The 19,148-nt window shown below is 38.4% G+C and overlaps 1 protein-coding gene across 1 annotated transcript in view; it reads right to left on the reverse strand.

The window, feature by feature from the left end:
* The window catches only part of DMBT1 (deleted in malignant brain tumors 1), a 181,104-nt gene that overhangs the window by 132,422 nt on the left and 29,534 nt on the right, over positions 1 to 19,148 (reverse strand). Inside the window, 1 exon segment of the mRNA XM_078151612.1 lies at positions 2,563 to 2,629. Within this exon segment, the coding sequence (XP_078007738.1) occupies positions 2,563 to 2,629 (67 nt within the window).

Here is a 19,148-nt window from a genome sequence, read left to right on the forward strand (position 1 = left end):
GTTTTCTTGGCAAAGGTACTGGAGTAGTTTGCCATTTCCCTCTCCAGTTCATCTTACAGATGATGAAACAGAAGGAAACGGGGTTAAGTGATTAGCCCAGGGTCACATAGCTAGTTTCTGAGGCTGGATTCGAACTCAGGTCTTCCTAACTCTGGGTCCTGTGCTCTATCCACTAGGCCACCTACCTGCCCCATACCATTCATTGAACCTTTATTGAGCGTGTATTATATGCAAGAAACAGTGCTTCATGCTAGGGGATAAGCAAAGCTAAATTAATACATCTCTCTCCTAAAAGAACTGACCATCCTGTAACTTTCTCTGAGGGTTCATGATTATTTAATCTCAGTTTTGGATGTAATCTAATCCAACCATCACATCGGTATAGCAATTCCATCTACATTCCATCCTCTGGTTCAGATCCTCATCTTCCCTTACCTAGACAATTATAATAGCCTCCTAATTGTTTTCATAGACTTCAATCTCCTCTCTCCCTCCCCTCCTCCACACAGCGGCCATTAATATTCCATGTCACAGGGTAGCTAGGTGGCACAGTGGATAGAGCACTGGCTCTGGAGTGAGGAGGACCTGAGTTCAAATCAGGCCTCAGACACATAACACTTACTGGCTGTGTGACCCTCGTCAAGTCACTTAACCCCATTGCCTAGCCAAAAAAAAAAAAAACACAAAAAAAAATTCCATGTCACTACCCTGCTCAAGAAGCTACAGTGGCTCCCTGTAGCCAAGGGAGTATTAAAATTTCCCCCTAATATTTTGATAACTGTTTTTTCAATATAATTGGTTTTTTGAAATCCTGTGTATTTATTTTATGCATTTAAAATAATAATATTCTGAGAAGAGGTCCATCAAGTGCCAAAGGCATTCGTGATACACACACACACACACAAATACGAATCTCTGCACTTACCTCTAAGATAAAAGGCCAAGTCCTCTGTTTCACTTTGAAAGCCCTCCATAATTCTCCCTGACCAAGCCTATTCTACATTCTAAATGCCAGACAAACTGGCCTGCTTGCTGTTACTTGTATACGAGGTCTCTCCAACTTAGCATAAGCTATCCGCTATGTCTAGCATTCACTCCCTCTTTACTGCCACTTTTGATAATCTCTAGTGTCCTTCAAAGCTCAGCTCCAGTGGCTATTCCCACTACAAGAAGCCCATTCTTATTGCTTTCCTTCTCCCAGTAATTACTCTGAATACATTTTGTATTTAATGCACATGTTGATTTCCCCTAACAGAAAATAACCTGTTTGAGGGCAGAGACCGTTTCTTTTTTCTTTTTTCTTCTTTACAACCCCAGAGATTACACAGTAGTCCAGTAACCAGAATATAGTAGGTACTTCAGAAATATTTTTGAATAAATGAATTCAATCAAAAGGTATGCCCAGGTGTTCACCTGCCGGTTTCAAGTTTTGGGACACTGATACCTTTTGAGGCAGCTCATTCCACTTGAGTATAGTCCTAACTGTTAAGAAAAGTTTTTCCTTACACTAAGCTTAAGTCTACATCTTTACAACTTCTTTCCGGGGCACTATGGATTAGGTTCTGTAACTGGTTCATCAATAGCAATTTGAAGTTAACATTGCATAAGTGTAGAACATCAGTAACCCCCTTGTCATACATGAGGCTCCCAGAATAGCTACTCCAAGTTCAAGGTATTCTGTGAGTGGCTCACAAGTCCCTAATATTGTGTTTATTTTCCCTCTGATCAGTCAGAAAATACCATTTCAAAGAATATTTAATGAAAAAAACCTAATAAGAGAGGTCATGGTTGAACATTCTTTACACAAACCTAGCATACCTTTCCTAAAGACATATATAGCATCAGTGAGAAGAATGATAACATATAGAGATCACATGAAGAGGCACACATGGGGGGAACATGTATATCTAGAGCACATGTGTGGAAGAGTAGCTAATGTCTCTGAGAGTTATAGCACCACCATATCTTCTGGTGGTGTTATCACACAACTCTGCTTGTCTCTTTACCCCACTGGAAAGTCATTTTTTGTTCCCCACTAGTACAGTGATAACTGCTGGACATGTAATCAAAATTAAATATTGTACCCAGCCACTGACTTTTGGGCTTATATCTTCAAGATCTCCCAAGCCATCTGAGCTCCAGTCTCCTAGGGCATAGTGAGGACCTGTCCCTAATAAGGGCAAGTTTCAGCCTACTTATACATACCAGGCATCTTTCAATTTTTCTTTGTGTCACCTGTGAGATCAGTGGGAGAAGTAGAATTATTGATAAATAGTGAGATTATTAGTATGTAATATTCTGGATCTTTCCTAGTTTGTCTTCTAAGTTGTCTGTAGGATATCCCAGACTCTTCTTACCATTTGACCTAGTATCTTTGACTCTCCTACTTCAAAAAACAAGGTGGAAGTGTGACACTCCTTTACCTTTTTGGAGCAAACCCAGCAAAAAATTCATTGAGTTGCCATTTTCTCCCTCTCACGACTGAAGTATCTTTAACACTGTGGTAATGAAGCAGCCATACTGATACTCCTAGGACTTCCTTGTCTTCTTATGGACTCCTACCCTTGGAAAGACCTCTGAGGTCTTTAATGGCTTTTTGAGGTTGAAGGTAGAGGCTGAAGTTTCACACCTGAGGAAAAAAAATTTAGGCCACAACTGAGACTTTCCAACTTCATTGTCAGCTCACCACTAAATAAATGATCCAAGGAAAGAACCTTAGACTTTAAAATGTAGAAGGGACTTCTCTCAGAGATCTTTTTTTCTAATCCCTTCATCTTTTTTTTAATGAGCAAATGAATGAATAGCCATTTATTAATTACCATGTGCAAAGAACTGTGCTAAGTCCTGAAAATACAACTAGAAAGCAAGACAGCCTGTCCTGTCGAAAAGCTCACTTTCTAATGAGGGGAAATACCATATATAGGAAGTTTCAGGTACAAGTCAGATGGAAAGGCCTCATGGTCCTTAGGATACAGCAACAAAGTAGATGAGATGCTTCTTCTTATAGACTGAAACAATTCTACACAGAAAAGTCATGTGCATGCTAAAGGAGGGCAGTTCACCTGTAGGAAATCCTAGTCCTTAAAACTATTTGACTTATCTGAAAGAAGATAATCAAGTATTTTGCCTACAAATCTCCCTTCAGTGCAACAAAACCGTAAATTTTGATGAGCCATTTTCTCTAAACATTCTAATAATAGCTTTGGAACTAAAAGGAACATTAGAAGTTATCTAGTATCATTCCACTCCTCATTATTCTACAGATGAGTGAAGTCATGCACAGGAAGGTTTAGGATAGGGTCGAGGTCACTCCAGTAATAAGTGATTCAGGATTCTACCCTGGACAGCTAATCCCAAATTCGGTGTTCTTCTCATTTCACCATTGCCCCTCATGAATTTTCCATTAAGAAAGTGAGAACTATATACATACACACTGATTCCTTTCTTGCAAGTTTTTTTTTCTCTTCTTTTTGGCCACTCCTAACACAGTCTTGTTCACCTGAATGGAACTTTTCCTACCCCAACTTAAACAGCCTCAAACTTAAAATTGTAGTGGGGCAGGGGATATGATGACCTTGACATTTAGAATGAACAGCAGCTGCTAAATGACAGAGGGTCACAAATAGCCAAGTTGCAGTCCCTTCACCTCACAGATAAAGAAACAGAGGAAGAGAAGTAAAGTAGCTTGCATCTAATGTATTCTAATCCATTAGATGTCTTCTGGAGGTCAGACATCTAATAGTGGCAGAGCCAGGATAACGAGACTCTTGCCAGCTTCCCTCCCAGGCCAGTGCCTCCTATTGTACCACACTGGAAACTACTCCAATATGTTCAAAATATATTTAATCAAATATGCAAGTAAGCTAAACTTTCTTAATCCAATGCCAGAGGATATATAGAGGCTTGAGTCTATATAGTTTTGAGTCTATATAGTCTTAAAGCTAGATGGGGCCTCTCAGAGGCCATCTATTCTAATCCCCTTCATTTCAGAAATAAAGAGGTGAGGCCAAGTGAGATGATTTCCCCCAGGTAATAAGTGACATTTGAATCTAGGTCCTCTAAGATTTGAGCTATTATTCTGCATCATACCACAACGGAAATTTTATACCAGCAGCTTCCAAACATAATTAAGTATGCTAAACTTTCTCTCAGCTAAAGGAGAGAGGTAGGATGGAGGGTATCATTAATTGATTCTGCAAGTAATCAGAATTAGGCACAGATTAGTTAAGTCACGTTCAAGGTGACAGCGTGCCTGTGGTAGCTAGCTGACACAGTAGATAGAATATGGGGACTAGAGTCATGAAAACCTGAGTTCAAATCTAGGGTGAGGCATTTGCTGTTTGTCCTTCATTTTCAAAGAGGACCAATGACATCACAGGTGATATCTTGACTTGTGCATAAATTGAATTTAAATGAGTCAGAGATGCACAAAGTCATCAGCCTCACTCTTTCAGTCATCAAAAGTCCAGTAGCAAGAAAAAAGTCAAGATAACTGGCTGTGGCCTTGCATGCAATTGGATGACCTTGGTGTTATTGATGTCTCTACACACTCCACTGTGCCTGCTTCAGCTGCCTTCATGGTCATTGGAAAAAATTGTTCTCATCTACCCATTCTGCTGCAGGGAGTCTTCACATGCTTGGAGTAGACATTCCCCTAACTCACCAATGGGTTTTGAGGCCTATCCCAATCTGGTTTAGCCCATCTGCTCAAACGGTTTACTGGGGAGTGGCCTCTCTGCGTGCTGTAGCTTTTTGGAGCCCACAGATGAGAGTTGGGTGAATCAGGTGAACACCAAAGATGGATGAACAGCCCCAACAAGCTCTCACATCAAAGAAGCTAATCCTTTTGAACACCCCATACACATCCTAGCTCTGTGAACCCAGGCAAGACACTTAGCCTCTGTCTACCTCATTCTCTTCAAATTTAAAATGAAGATATTAGTAGCACTATTGTGTGGATTAAGCAAGATAATATTTATAAAGTGCTTAACAGTGCCTGGCACATAGGTACTTAAGTGTTCATTCTCCTCCCTTCCCCACCCTACCCTTACAAAATGGACCTAAATGAAACCTCAGATTTTCATCTGAATGCACCCTTTGCCTAGGCAGTGAAGGTCCTTTCATATTCACTACTTACATTTCACGGAGATCATAAAATACAATAGTGTTTCGTGTTAATACAGTATTATCATTAGAGTTTATCCTCTTCGATTATTTCCTTACTCATTAACTCTTAGAACAATGTTGATAAAGTTTAGCCTGGTGTAAAAACACATAGTTAGAAAATATGCATTAAGAGGAGTTCTAGGGGCAGCTAGATGGCACAGTGGATAGAGCACTGGCCCTGAAGTCAGGAGGAACTGAGTTCAAATCTGGCCTCAGACCAAACACTTGACACATACTAGCTGTGTGACCTTAGGCAAGTCACTTAACCTGATTGCCTCACTGGGAAAAAAAAAGAGTAGTTCTATAAAAGCAAGAGGGAAAGAGTTTGATTTCCATATTTCTGAGTTTCTTTTTATCTAGGAGACTTGGAAAGTAGGGTTCTGCTACATACTGTCCATATGGATGTTAACCAAGAGTTTTGCTGGTTTCTGACTTAAATACATTTTATTTAATTATTAAGGGTCAGGCCCCCATTTAGTCTCTTATAGAGTTTCAATCTCTGTGTAGGCAGAATGGTTTGCTTATATCCCCTTCTATTGTATTTTCAACCCATTTTCCTAAGTAAAAGAATAGTTGGTCAACAAACAAGAAAAAAATTATTAAATTATTTATTCTACTAGATCATGCTGAACAGCTTAAAAAGTATGTCTCCATCTAGTTGGAAACCTGTAAGAACTGCTCCTCCCTACATTTCCTTCTCTGAAATTTGTAGCTCTTGTAGCAATAAATCCTCAGGGTAGCTTCTCTATATTTTTAAACTAAAAACTTGCATTGGTACAGTGGTTCAAGGCTAGCAGAGTATCTCCTTCCATGAAAGGGACCTCAGATGCCGCCTCATCTAATCCTCTTATTCTTCAGATGAGGAACAGAACTTTTCTATCCATCCTGCACACCACTGTCAGATTCATTTTCCTAAAACTTATTTTTTATCAATTTAATTCAACTCACCAAAAAACTATTTGGTGCCTACCATATGTAGGACATTGTGTTAGGCTCGTAGGATAGAAAGGAGGTCAACCAACTATTCTGGAGAGTAATTTGGAACTATGCCTAAAGAGCTATAAAACTGCACATACCTTTTGGCCCATAAATACCACTTCTAGGTCTGTATCCCAACAACAGCATAAAAATGTACATGTACAAAAATATTTGTAGCAGCTCTTTTATGGTTACAAAAGAATTGGAAATTGCAGGGATGCCCATCAATTGAAGAATGGTTACACAAGTTGTGGTTTATGAATGTAATGGAATACTATTATTTTATAAGAAATGATGAGCAGGTGGACTTCAGAAAAAAACCTGAAAAGACTTACATGAACAGATGCTGAGTGAAGTAAGCAGAACCAGGAGAATATTGTACATACTAAAAGCAACACTGTTCAATGACCAACTTTGATTGACTTAACTTGTCTCAGCAATACGAAGAGCTTAGACAATTCCGAAAGCCTCATGTTGGAAAATGCTATCCACATCCAGAGAAAGAACTATGGAGTCTGAATGTAGATCAAGGCATACTATTTGCTCTCTCTCTCTCTCTTTTTTGTTTCTTCCTTCTCATGGTTCCTCCCATTTGTTCTAATTCTTCTTTACAACATGACTAATGTGGAAGTAGGTTTAATATGATTGTACATGCATAGCCTATACAGATTGCACACTGTCTTGGGGACGGGAGAACAGAGAGAGAGGGAGAAAATTTAGAACTCAAAATCTTATGGAAGTGAATGTTGAAAACTATAAACAAATAAATAAAATTGAAAATGAAAAAGAAAGGAGATCAAACGCAAGCAATACTCTCAAAAAATCTTCAAGTCTAATGGGAGGCAGGTAAAGTGTACAAATAAGTATGATTTTTAAAAAGAAGAGTAAGATATGTGAAAGCACTTGGAAATGTAGATAGAACTTGGAGACAGGGTTATAAATTTGAATGTTTCCAATGGAGGTTGATATATTAAAGCCAGGAGAGGACATGTGACCATCAAGGAAAAGTTCAGAGAGATTAGAAAAGGGCAATGGTAGAATCTTTGGGAATTCTGCACATTTAAGGGACAAGAAGAAAAAGAAGAACCAACTAAAAGAAAAAGAATAATTAGAAAAGTAGAAAGAAAATAGTGATGAGTGCCAAGTTATAGAAGCCAATGGAAGAAAAGATTTTCAAAAACAGAGACTGTTGGGCAGCTAGGTGGCACAATGGATTGAGCAGGGGGCCTAGTGTCAGTAGGACCTGAGTTCAAATCCAACCTCAGACCAGACACTTGACAATTACTCTCTGTGTGATCCTGGGCAAGTCACTTAACCCCAATTGCCTCACCAAAAAATAAATAAGTATATATATACACACACACTGTTTCATAATTTTAGATGCCACAGGAAAATCAAGGAGAATGAAAATAGGAAAAAAATTCCTGAATTTGTTGATTTGGAGGTCATGAATCATCTTGGCAAGAGCCAAGCTATTCAAATGAATAGGTGGATTGGGATGGAAACCAAACTGCAAAGGTCTAAGGAATGAGTGGGTCATATTAAACAGAAAGCAGCCAAGTGTAGACTATTCTTTCTATAAAGTTGGCAGTGAATTGGCAGAAGGAGATAGGATGGTATAATAGTATGGCTGTAAGGCTAAGGGAAAACACCCAATAGAATGGGAGAAACTGAAAATGAATAAGAGAAAGGAAATTGTTAGAAAAGGTGACAGAGGAGCCTGGAGAGAATGGACTTCATGATATAGGTCTATAGTTTAACAAGCAGGGAGGCTAAGCTTCCCTTCGAAACTGTATGAGTGAGGACACTTAGTGAAAAAAGAGTATTGAGGAATTTAATACCAAATAGCTAAAATATTCTTCATGAAATAAGAGACAAAATCATCTCCTGAGAGTAAGAAGATAGAGGGTTTTGTTGAGACCTTGAAGAATGATTAGGAATGGTGGCTATGGAAGTGTAAAGGAGTCAATAGGAGACTCTAAGATCAAAAGTTTAGAGTTGAAAGGTATATTAGAAATCACTTACTTAAAACTCCTCATTTTCTAGAGGAGGAAATTGAAGCTCAGAAAAGGTAAGTGACTTGCCCAAGGATACATAGGTAGAAAATCTCAGAGGTAACTCTAGAACCCAGGTATTCTGACTCCAGATTCATTACTTTTTCTGCATAGCAGTAAGGGTCAAAATGAAATTAGATAGCATAAATTTATAATGAAAGGCAGCATGACCTAAGGGATAGAGAGCTGACCTCAGAGTCAGGAAGACCTGGGTTCAAGTTCTGCCTCTGACATATATTTAACCTCAGTGCAAAAAGCAATTCTGGAAGACTGCAAGTTACAGAGAAAGTAGGAATCTGCTTTGATAAAAAAAAAAAAAAATTTCCTTTCCAGAAGTTTGCTATACTGATAATTTTGCACATCTAGCTTAAAAACAATAACAACCTGTAATGGAGCCCATTAGCCTAACTTCATCACTCACCTGATCAAAAATACTCAATAACTTCTCTTTGTCTAGGACAGTGGTCTCCAATGTTCTTGTCCATGTACCTCTCGGTTACCCTTCTTGATATGTCTTGAGTGAGATCCAGGATCACAAGGTGCAGTACAAGGAAGGGACGGAAATCTCCCTTAGGAGATTCTCACCTGTGTTGCCTAGGGGAAGGGCTAGAGTGGTATGTGGTTCAGAGCAGGCAAGCCCTGATGTCAAGGAAAAGTGAGGAGGTCCTACAGTTGAGGCATGGAGTTTTCGATCACAGTCATTGTTTTCTATATTCCTTACCCATAACCTGGGAATTAGGCATGACTGCCAAGGCCATTAGTCCCAATCTTAGACAACGGCTGATGCTTCTAAAGGATAAAACTCGAATGGATGGGAGATGAGCACAGAATGAGTTGGTGACTAGAAGAAATTAAAACAAATGTGTTATCAGGGGAAACACTCAGAGCACAAAGTTCAGTAAGGGAAGATGCAAACAGGTCAGGTACACTGGGGATGTCTGGTGGAAGAGAAGAATACATGGTGGCTAGGCTCAAGGCTTTTTTGTAGGGTTCATGTCTGAGTCAAACAGGACCAGATAGAGGAAAGGAGAGCAAAGCCCGGGCCTAGAGTGCAGGTCAGGGTCAGGTGCTGATTCATTTTGGAGTGATAATGTGGTTAACTGGCAGGCTAGTTGATACTCAAACTCCTTAAGGGCAGGAAAACAGGCTTTCTGCCACTACCGCAGGCCTTACTTTAGCTATATCAACCCACGGCATTTAGGTTTCCCTGACTTCTTCACTTATTGATCTGGGAAGACAGTTAATGTTCTTACCATCTATCAGTAAGTAATTTTTACCAGAAGGATTATATGGTGAAATACTCATTTATTCCTTTCCCACAAGTCACGGTTGCTTATGGTAAAGATTGCCCCAAGTCCTAGAGGACAACTAGGAAGACATCTAAAAAATGGGTGAAGGCTAATAACTCCATTTTGTCTGGTATTTTGTCTAGTCCTTTTTTACTTCTTTTTTACAATAAACCTTGTGATTACAGAATGCTAAATCTCTGAATCTGTGAATGTAATAAACAGTGAATTGAGAAAGGCGAAATCCAGATGGGCGGGAGGCTGATGAGCAGAACACAGACAGCAGGTTTCATTTTGTGACATTTTGAGCAAAATCACATTTAATCTTTTAAATTTATTTCAGAAATAACCAGTGAGAGTTAATCCAAGATGCTTACCACCATCACAATAGAGACCAAGGGCTTTGGGAAAGGTGGGGAAAGGTGAGAAAAGTATTTTAGACGTGTATTGATGGCTTAACACCCTGTCATGGTCAGCAGAGACACTACAGCCTCTTAGGAAGGCTAGCCCACTCCTAAACCAGAGAGAAATTGACAAGACTGATCTGGTGGCTCAGGTAGAGCACTGCCTGGTGAACAATTCAAATTTTGCACTCCCTCAATGGATGATTAATAAGAGTAACATACACAGTACTATAGTCTTAAAGACTCAGCATTTAGAATAACAGAGTCAAAGATCTAGTATTGGAAGGGATCTCAAAAGCCATCTAGTCCCCTTCACTTATAGGTGAAGAAACTGAGTCTCAGAGAGGTTAAATAACTTGTCAAAGATCACACAGATTGTATATCAGAGGTGGGAATCAAACCTAGTTTCTCTGACTCTTGTGTCAGTGCTTTTCCCCCTATACCATACTGTTTATACAACCCAAAGTCCCCAGAATGGAGATGGGGAGAATACTGTCATAAGTGTCACAGTGCTTTGACTGAATATACAAGAATTTCTTCTGCTTTTCCCCCTAATACTCTTTGTAGAAACAGTACTGGATAGGATTCAAATTATCTAGTTTTAAGTCACAGCATTGCTACTTATTATGTGACTTTTTATAAGCCTCTTCACCTCTCTATGCCTACATTCTTTTTCCTTTTCAAATGAGGCATTGAGGGGCGGAGCCATGGCAGAGTGAAAGCAGTGACTTGCTTGAGCTCTCCTCCAAACCCCTCCAAATACTCATAAAAAAATGGCTCTAAACAAATTCTGAAGCAGCAGAGCCCACAAAAAGACAGAGTGAAACAAATTTCCAGCCCAAGACAACCTGGATGATTGATCAGAAAGGTGTATCGTGCCGGGCTGGGCCTCAGAGGACTGAATTGTGGGGAGCTGTGGAGGTTTCCAGACTCCTCAATCCACAAATGCCAAAGACAACTTAGAAGATCAGTGGAAAAGTCTGTTTCTGTCGGTGCTGAGACAGGAACGTGGGGTTTCAGCTCCATTCCCCAAGAGCGCAGCCCTGGGTGGGGCAGCTGCTTCCCAAGCTTCCAGCCCACAGACTGAGGGGGAATCCAGTGGCTGATCAGAGAGGGACTGCAGGGATCTCTTTGCCAGTGCTGAGGCAGGAATCTCTTGCTTTGCCCGTGTTTGGATCTGGGTCACAGTTCTAGGCGGCAGTGCTGGGGTGAGGAGGAACGCTGGAGTGGTGGAGCTTGGAGTGGCGGTGGAGAGGAACCCTTCCTCACAGTTACAGGACAGAAAGGAATATTTGTGGTCACAGGCCAGGAAAGGAGTAAACACCTCTCCCCTTATCATACCACCTTGGAAGAACTGAAAATTTACAGGTCCCTACAAGTATCTCTGAAAACAGCTGTACAAACCCCCTAAGCTTGGGACAGTACATTCTCCACATTGGAAGCAGACTCTTACCTTAACAAAGAGTTTAAAACTCAAGTAATTGGCCAGGATCATGAGCAAACAGCGCAAAAAAGTTAGACCATAGAATCTTACTTTGGTGAAAAAGATCAAAATATACAACCAGAAGAAGGCAACAAAGTCAAAGCTCCTGCATCCAAAGCCTCCAAGAAAAATATGAATCAGTCCCAGGCCTTGGAAGAGCTCAAAAGGGATTTTGAGAAGCAAGTAAGGAAAGAGGAAAAACTGGGAAGAGAAATGAGAGTGATGCAAGAAAATCAAAAAACAAGTCAACAGCTTGCTAAAGGAGACCCAAAAAAATACTGAAGAAAATAACACCTTAAAAAATAGCCTAACCCAAATGGCAAAAGAGGTCCAAAAAGCCAATGAGGAGGAAAATGCCCTAAAAAGCAAAATTGGCCAAATGGAAAAGGAAGTCCAAAAGATTACTGAAGAAAATACTTCCTTAAAAATTAGAATAGAGCAATTGGAAGATAGTGACTTTATGAGAAATCAAGACACTGTAAAGAATGAAAAATTAGAAAACAATGTGAAATATCTCATGTGGAAAAACAACTGACTGGAAAATAGATCCAGGAGAGAGAATTTAAAAATTATTGGACTATCTGAAAGCCATGATCAAAAAAAGAGCCTAGACATCATCTTTCAAGAAATTATCAAGGAAAACTGCCCTGATATATTAGAACCAGAGGGCAAAATAGAAATTGAAAGAATCCACAGATCTCCTCCTGAAAGAGATCCCCAAAGGAAAACTCCTAGGAATATTGTAGCCAAATTCCAGAGTTCCCAGGTCAAGGAGAAAATATTACAAGCTGCCAGAAGGAAACAATTCAAGTACTGTGGAAACACAATCAGGATAACACAAGATTTAGCAGCTTCTACATTAAAGGACCCAGGGCATGGAATATAATATTCCGGAGGGCAAAGGAGATAGGATTACAACCAAGAATCACCTACCCAGCAAAACTGAGTATAATCCTTCAGGGGAAAAAAGGTCATTCAGTGAAATAGAGGACTTTCAAGCATTCTTGATGAAAAGACCAGAGCTGAATAGAAAATTTGACTTTCAAATACAGGACTCAAGTGGAACATGAAGAGGTAAACAGGAAAGAGAAATCATAAGAGACTTATTAAGATTGAACTGTTTACATTCCTGCATGGAAATGATATTTATAACTCATGAGACCTTTGTCAGTATTAGGGTAGTTGGAGGAAAAAAATTATATGTATGTATATGTAGATAGATAGAAAGAGGGCACAGGGTGAGTTGAAGATTAAGGGGTCATATCTGGAGAATAAAATTAAGGGATGAGAGAGGATTATACTCAGAGAAGAAGAAAGGGAGAGGTAGAATGGGGTAAATTATCTCAACAAAAAAAAAAAAAACAGAAAAGAAAAGTCTCTTACAGTGGAGGGGAAACGGGGAAGGTGAGAGGGAATGAGTGAATCTTATTCTCATAGGATTTGGCTTAAGGAGGGAATAACATACACATTCAATTGGGTATGGAAATCTGTCTTACCCTACAGGAAAATAGGGGGAGAAGGGGACAAGAGAGCAGGGGGATGATAGAGAGGAGGGCAGATTGGGAAAGGGGTAATCAGAAGTAAATACTTCTGAGGAGGGACAGGGTCAAAAGAAAGAGAATAAATGGGAGGGCAGGATAGGATTAAGGGAAATAGAGTTAGCTTTTTACAACATGTCTACTATGGATGTGTTTTGCATAACTGCGCATGTATAACCTATATTGAGTTGCTTGCCTTTTCAGTGAGGGTGGGTGGGGAGGGAGGAAGAGAGAAAATTTGAAACCTAAAGTTTTAAAAACATATGTTTAAAAAAAATGTTTTCACATGCTACTGGGAAATAAGAAATACAGGAAATGGGGTACAGAAGTCTATCCTGCCCTATAGGAAAATAGAAGGGGAAGGGGATAAGAGAAGGGGAGAGAAGAAGAGAGGACAGACTAGGGGAAGGGATATTCAGAATGCATGCCATCTTGGAGTGGGGGAGGGGGAGATGGGGTGAAAATTTGGAATTCAAAAACTTGTGGGAGTGAATGTTGAAAACTAAAAATAAATAAATTTACATCATTGGATCAGAAAAAATAAATAGATAGATAGATAGATAGATAGATAGATAGATAGATAGATAGATAGATAGATAGATGGATGGATGAATGAATGAACAAATTAATGAATGAATGAATAAATGAATGAGTGATTGAATAAATAAATAAATAATGAAGCGAAATGAAATGAGGCATTGACTCTCAGGGGTTGGCAAACTGTGTCCTGAAAGCAAAAACCAGCCTGCTGCTTGTTTTTGTACACAGGTGAGCTAAGAATAATTTTTATATTTTTAAATAAACTTTTCTTGTATTTTAATTTTTTTAGAAAACCCATTCCTTTATTTTAAAATGTAAAAACTTTTCTTAGTTCCCTTGACTAGATGATTTCAGCTGAAAAACATTGGCAGTAAGATGCTTCTATTTGGAAATGACATTGTACTGATTGCATGAATCCACAGAACTTCATAGAGTCTCAAGATCCATGATCATTCCCAAATAAAGTTGAAGCTAACTATCTACAGAGGAAAAACCAAGTAGATCAAGAATAATTATTGTTTAGAGACTGTGAAATGGAGTTCTGTCAACATTCATTAGGACATATATCTTGGACAATCACTGAAAATGGATAAGACTTTCAGGGGAGGAGTCAAGATGGTAGAGTAGAGAAAATACTAAGCTGAGCTCTCCCAATTTTCCCCTCTAGACAAATAAGGCCTCAAATCAAATTCTGGAGTTGCAGAACCAACGAAAGGTCAGAGTGAGATATTCTTCCAGTCCAAGACAATATAAGAGATCAGAAAGAGAGATCAGACAATATAAGAGATCAGAAAGAGAGATCTGCGACATGGGGGTAGAAGCTGACCCAGAGCCATTGTGGATGAAACAACATGCTGGGAGAAGATGGCAGTGACACAAATGGCAGCAGCTTCAAGAACTTGCAAGCCAGAGATGGTACAGGAACCTGAAAACTTGCCACAAACAGATTACAGGGGACACCTGTGCTAGCTGGCACCAGATGGTATTTCACAGATCCACTGTCTATACCCACTTCTTGGTAATGCTTCAAGGGCAGAGAGGAACATTTTCAGTCAAGAGGTAGTGTAAGCCCTGAGGAGCAGTATTGCATTTGGTCCCAAAGGATCAGGGACCCTGCGGAACAGTATCACTTCTGGTCCCAAGGGATCAGTGACCATGGAGAACAATATCATTTCCTATATCATTTCTGATCCTAAGAGGCCCCTGAGGAGCAGTATCAGTTGTAATCCCAAGGGATTGGGACCCATCCTGTGTAAGGACCAGAATAAAGACCAGGAGAGCAGTAATCACAGCCCTCACCAAACCGCACCATCTTGGAAGCACTGAAAATTTCCAAATACCCAGGACTACCTCTGAAAACAGCAGTGGAAAAAAATCTAAAGCTTAAGACAGTGCCCCTCCCCACGCACTCACTGGGAACTGAGCCCAACTTTAACATAAAGTTCAAAACCAAGAAATAGGGTAGAAAAATGAGCAAATAACAACAACAACAAAAAAAAGAACCTGATCATAAAAACTGCTATAGTGACAGGGAAGATCAAGACACAAACTCTGAAAAAGACAGTAAAGCCAAAACAATTATAAACAAAGCCTCAAAATATGTGAATTGGAAACAAACCCAAGAATTTCTGGAATAGCTAAAATGAATTATTTCCAAAATCAAATAAGAGTAATCAAGGAAAAATTAGTCAAAGAAATGAGAGCAAAGGAAGAAAACTACAAAAAGACAATTAACAGCTTAGTTAAAAAGGCACAAAAAAAATGCTGAACAAAAACACAATTTGAAAAACAGAGTAGGCCAAATGGAAAAAGAGGTGCAAAAGCTCACTGAAGAAAGTAATTCCTTAAAAATTATAATTGGGCAAGTGGAAGCTAATGATTCCATGAAATATCAAAAAACAATAAAAAAAGTCAAAAGAATAGAAAATACAATAAAATATAAAATATCACATCAGAAAAACAACTGATCTAAAAAATAGATCAAGAAGAGATAATTTAAGAATTATTGGACTACCTAAACACCATTATCAAAGAAAGAGCCCAGGCATCATGTTTCAATAAATCATCAAACTGACCCAATATCCTAGAACCAGAGGGTATGAACACAATTACAAAACACTTTTCACACAAATAAAGACAAATCTAAACAACTGGAAAAATCTTCAATACTTATGGGTAGGATGAGACAATATAATAAAAATGACAAGTCTGCCTACATTGATTTACTTATTCAGTGCCATACCAATAAAACTACCAAATAATCATTTTACAGAGCTAGAAAAAAATAACAAAATTCATCTGGAAGAACAAAAGCTTGAATATCAAGAAATCAATGAAAAAAATATGAAGGAAGAAGGCCTAGTGGTACCAGGTTTCAAGTTATATTGCAAAGTGGCAATCATCAGAACAATCTGGTTGGCTATGAAATAGAGTGGTGGCTCGGTGGAATAAATCAGGTACATAATACACTGCAGTGAATGCCATAGTAATCTGGCATTTGATGAACCCAAAAATTCAAGCTTTGGGGGTAATAACTCACCATATGACAATAAATTGCTGGGAAAACTGGAAAGAAAATTGTCAGGAATCAGGCATAAATCAACACTTCACAACATACACCAAGATAAGGTCAAAATGGATAAGTGATTTAGACATAAAGGGTGACAGCAGAAGTAAATTAGAGGAGCATAAGAAAAAGTACCTTTCAAATCTATGGGGAAGGGTTTATCACCAAATAACAGATAGAATGAATCACAGAAAGTAAAATGGATAATTTTCATTAAATGAAATTAAAAAGCTTTTGTGCAAACAAAACTAAGGCAGACAAAAGTAGAGGGAAAACAGGAAACGGGGGGGGGTAATTTTCCAAGTTCAAGGCCTCATTTCTCAAATATAAGGGGAACTGAGCCAAATTCATAAAAATAAGAGACATTCTCCAGTTGATAAATGGTTAAAGGATATGAACAGGTAATTTCCAGATGAAGAAATCAAAGTATCAATAGTCCCATGGAAAAATGCTATAAATAACTACTGATTAGAGAAATATAAATTTAAACAGCTCTGAGATACTATCTCGCACCTATCAGATTGACTAACATGAACATAAAAGAACTGTGACAAATACTAGATGGGATGTGGAAAATTGGGACACTAGTGCATTGTGGGTGGAGTTGTGAACTAGTCAACCTTTCTGGAGAACAATTTGGAGCTATAGCTGAAGGGCTATAAAACTGTGCATACCCTTTAACTCCGCAAAACCACTACTAAATTTGTATCCCAAAGAGATCATAGAAAAGGGAAAAGACCTATTTGTACAAAAATATTTGTAGCAGCTCTTTTTGTGGCAGTAAAATATTGGAAATTGAGGGGATTCCCATCAGTTGGGGAATGGCCTAACAAGCTATGGTAGTTGTAATGAAATACTATTGTGCTATAAGAAATATGAGCAGAGTGGTTTCAGAAAAACCTGCAAAGACTTATATGAACTGATGCAAAGTGAAGTGAACAGAACCAGGAGAACAGCATACACCATAACAGCAATATTGTAAGAATGATCAAATATGAAAGACTTATCTACTTTGATCAAGGTAATGAGCTAAGACAAATCCAAAGTATCCATGATGAAAAATGCTATCCACCTCCAGAGAGAGAACTGATGAAGTACAAATACAGATTTGAGACATACTTTTTTTATATTTTTTTATTTTTTTTCTTGGGATGTTTTTGTGTGTGTTTTCTTTTAGAACATGGCTAATATGGAAATATGTTTTTCATGACTCTTCATGTATAATTGATATCAAAATGCTTGCCTTCTCAAGAAGGAGGAAGAAGCAGGGGAAAAAAGGAGAGAATTTGGAAGTCAAATGTTTAAAAATGAATATAAAAATTTTACATGTAATTGGGAAATAATGAAATAAAAATATATTAAATAATTTTAAAATAAATAAAACTGTCATCCAATTATATAGGTTGGACATATATGCTGTATACACAACCAAACAGACACTAACTCACATATGGATACACACATATCCCCAAATATATACCCAAACACACAGGACAGTATACACAAAAACACCCAAATCAACATATACACATTCATGAATGGATATATGGACCCACACAGATATATACACCCTTCCCCACACATACACATTAAAACATATTCAGACACAAGTGGATATGTTCAAACAAGCAACATAAAGAACTGAAGTCAACATAGACATACATACCAAGCATACTTATATACACATGGACATACATATCTAAACAAACTCATATAGATATGTGAATACATGCTCTGCCAAAATATATATGGACACAAAACTATTGTTTCTTCATCGACCTGTACCAAAAGTTAGTAATACCCTTGGGATTCAAATTAGAGGTTGTCAAACCCAAATTCCCAACCCTCTTTGCCATCAAGTTCCACAGAGCATGGGAAATATGTATAAATCATATATAACCCTAGGTATGTATATTGCAGTTGCTAAGGCATGTGAAAAATACTATACCTTTAAAGTGTCCCCAAAGCTATGGAATCAGTAATTTCATTGTCATCATTTTGAGTGTTTTTTAAAGTCTTAGTACTCTAGTGAAAAATAACAATCAGAAAAAAAAATCAAGCAGTTTTGAAATGTTTTAAATAATTTATTTTAAATTCCTGTTCAAGATGAAGACAATTAATGTGTGTAATGCCAGTGTATATACCAAACCAATTTACCATTAAATATGCTGACTAGTGTAACAAAAACATTAAATCAGACTTACACTCATCAATGTATGCAATTATCTATTTAACAACATAAACAGAAACTCTCTGACAGTTCTTATACCTAGATTATAACAATTCTCACAACAAGGTTCACTCTTTGCCCAAACTGAGGCTTCTTCTAATGTGGCATTCTGGCAAGTCTCCATCTGTTTTCAAGCAATACCAGGAGACTTGAATTTCCAAATACCAGAGACAGAGAAGTCAGTTCTGGTGGTTACCCGAAGCAGATTGATGCTAGTTATCTAGGACTTTTGTGTGTTTTCATAATTAAGCAGTGACCTTGCAAGACCAGCAGGAAGCAGCACCAAAGACAAAAATTGCAACATAGTGGAAAGACCACTAGGGAAAGAAAGCTGTGACTTGTTCTTGTTTGGTTGATTAGTCGTGTCCAACTCTTGATGACCCCGTTTGGAATTTTCTTGGCAAAGATGCCAGAGTGATTTACCATTTCCTTCTTCACAGATGAGGAAACTGAAGCAAACAGGGTTAAGTGACTTGCCCAAGGTCACAGAGCTAGTAAGTGTCTGCTGCCAGATTTGAATTCAGGTCCTCCTAACTCAAGGCCCAGAAGTCTACCCACTGTGCCACCTAACTGCCCAATAGAGTTGTGAGACCTGGGTTCTAATTCTAGCTCTATTACTAATTGTTTGATCTTAGGGAAATTACTTTACCCCCTCTGAGCCTTGGTTTCATCCTCTAGAAAATAAGGAGCATAATACTTGTACTCTCATACTCCCTACCACATAGGGTTTTTGTAAGAATCAAATGAAGAAATGCATATAAAGTGCTTTGTAAATTGTAAAGGGTTATGTAAAATGCAAATTTGGGAGCGAAAAGAAAAGCTCTGCCTGATGAGCCAGTTACTGAGGGTTCACTGAAGACTGAACTATTCTGGCAAGAAGCCTTAATATCTCATTTATTGCAC

This window comes from Phascolarctos cinereus, unplaced genomic scaffold, assembly GCF_003287225.1.
Source record: "Phascolarctos cinereus isolate Bilbo 61053 unplaced genomic scaffold, phaCin_HiC Scaffold_3;HRSCAF=262, whole genome shotgun sequence".
Taxonomy (NCBI): Eukaryota; Metazoa; Chordata; class Mammalia; order Diprotodontia; family Phascolarctidae; genus Phascolarctos; species Phascolarctos cinereus.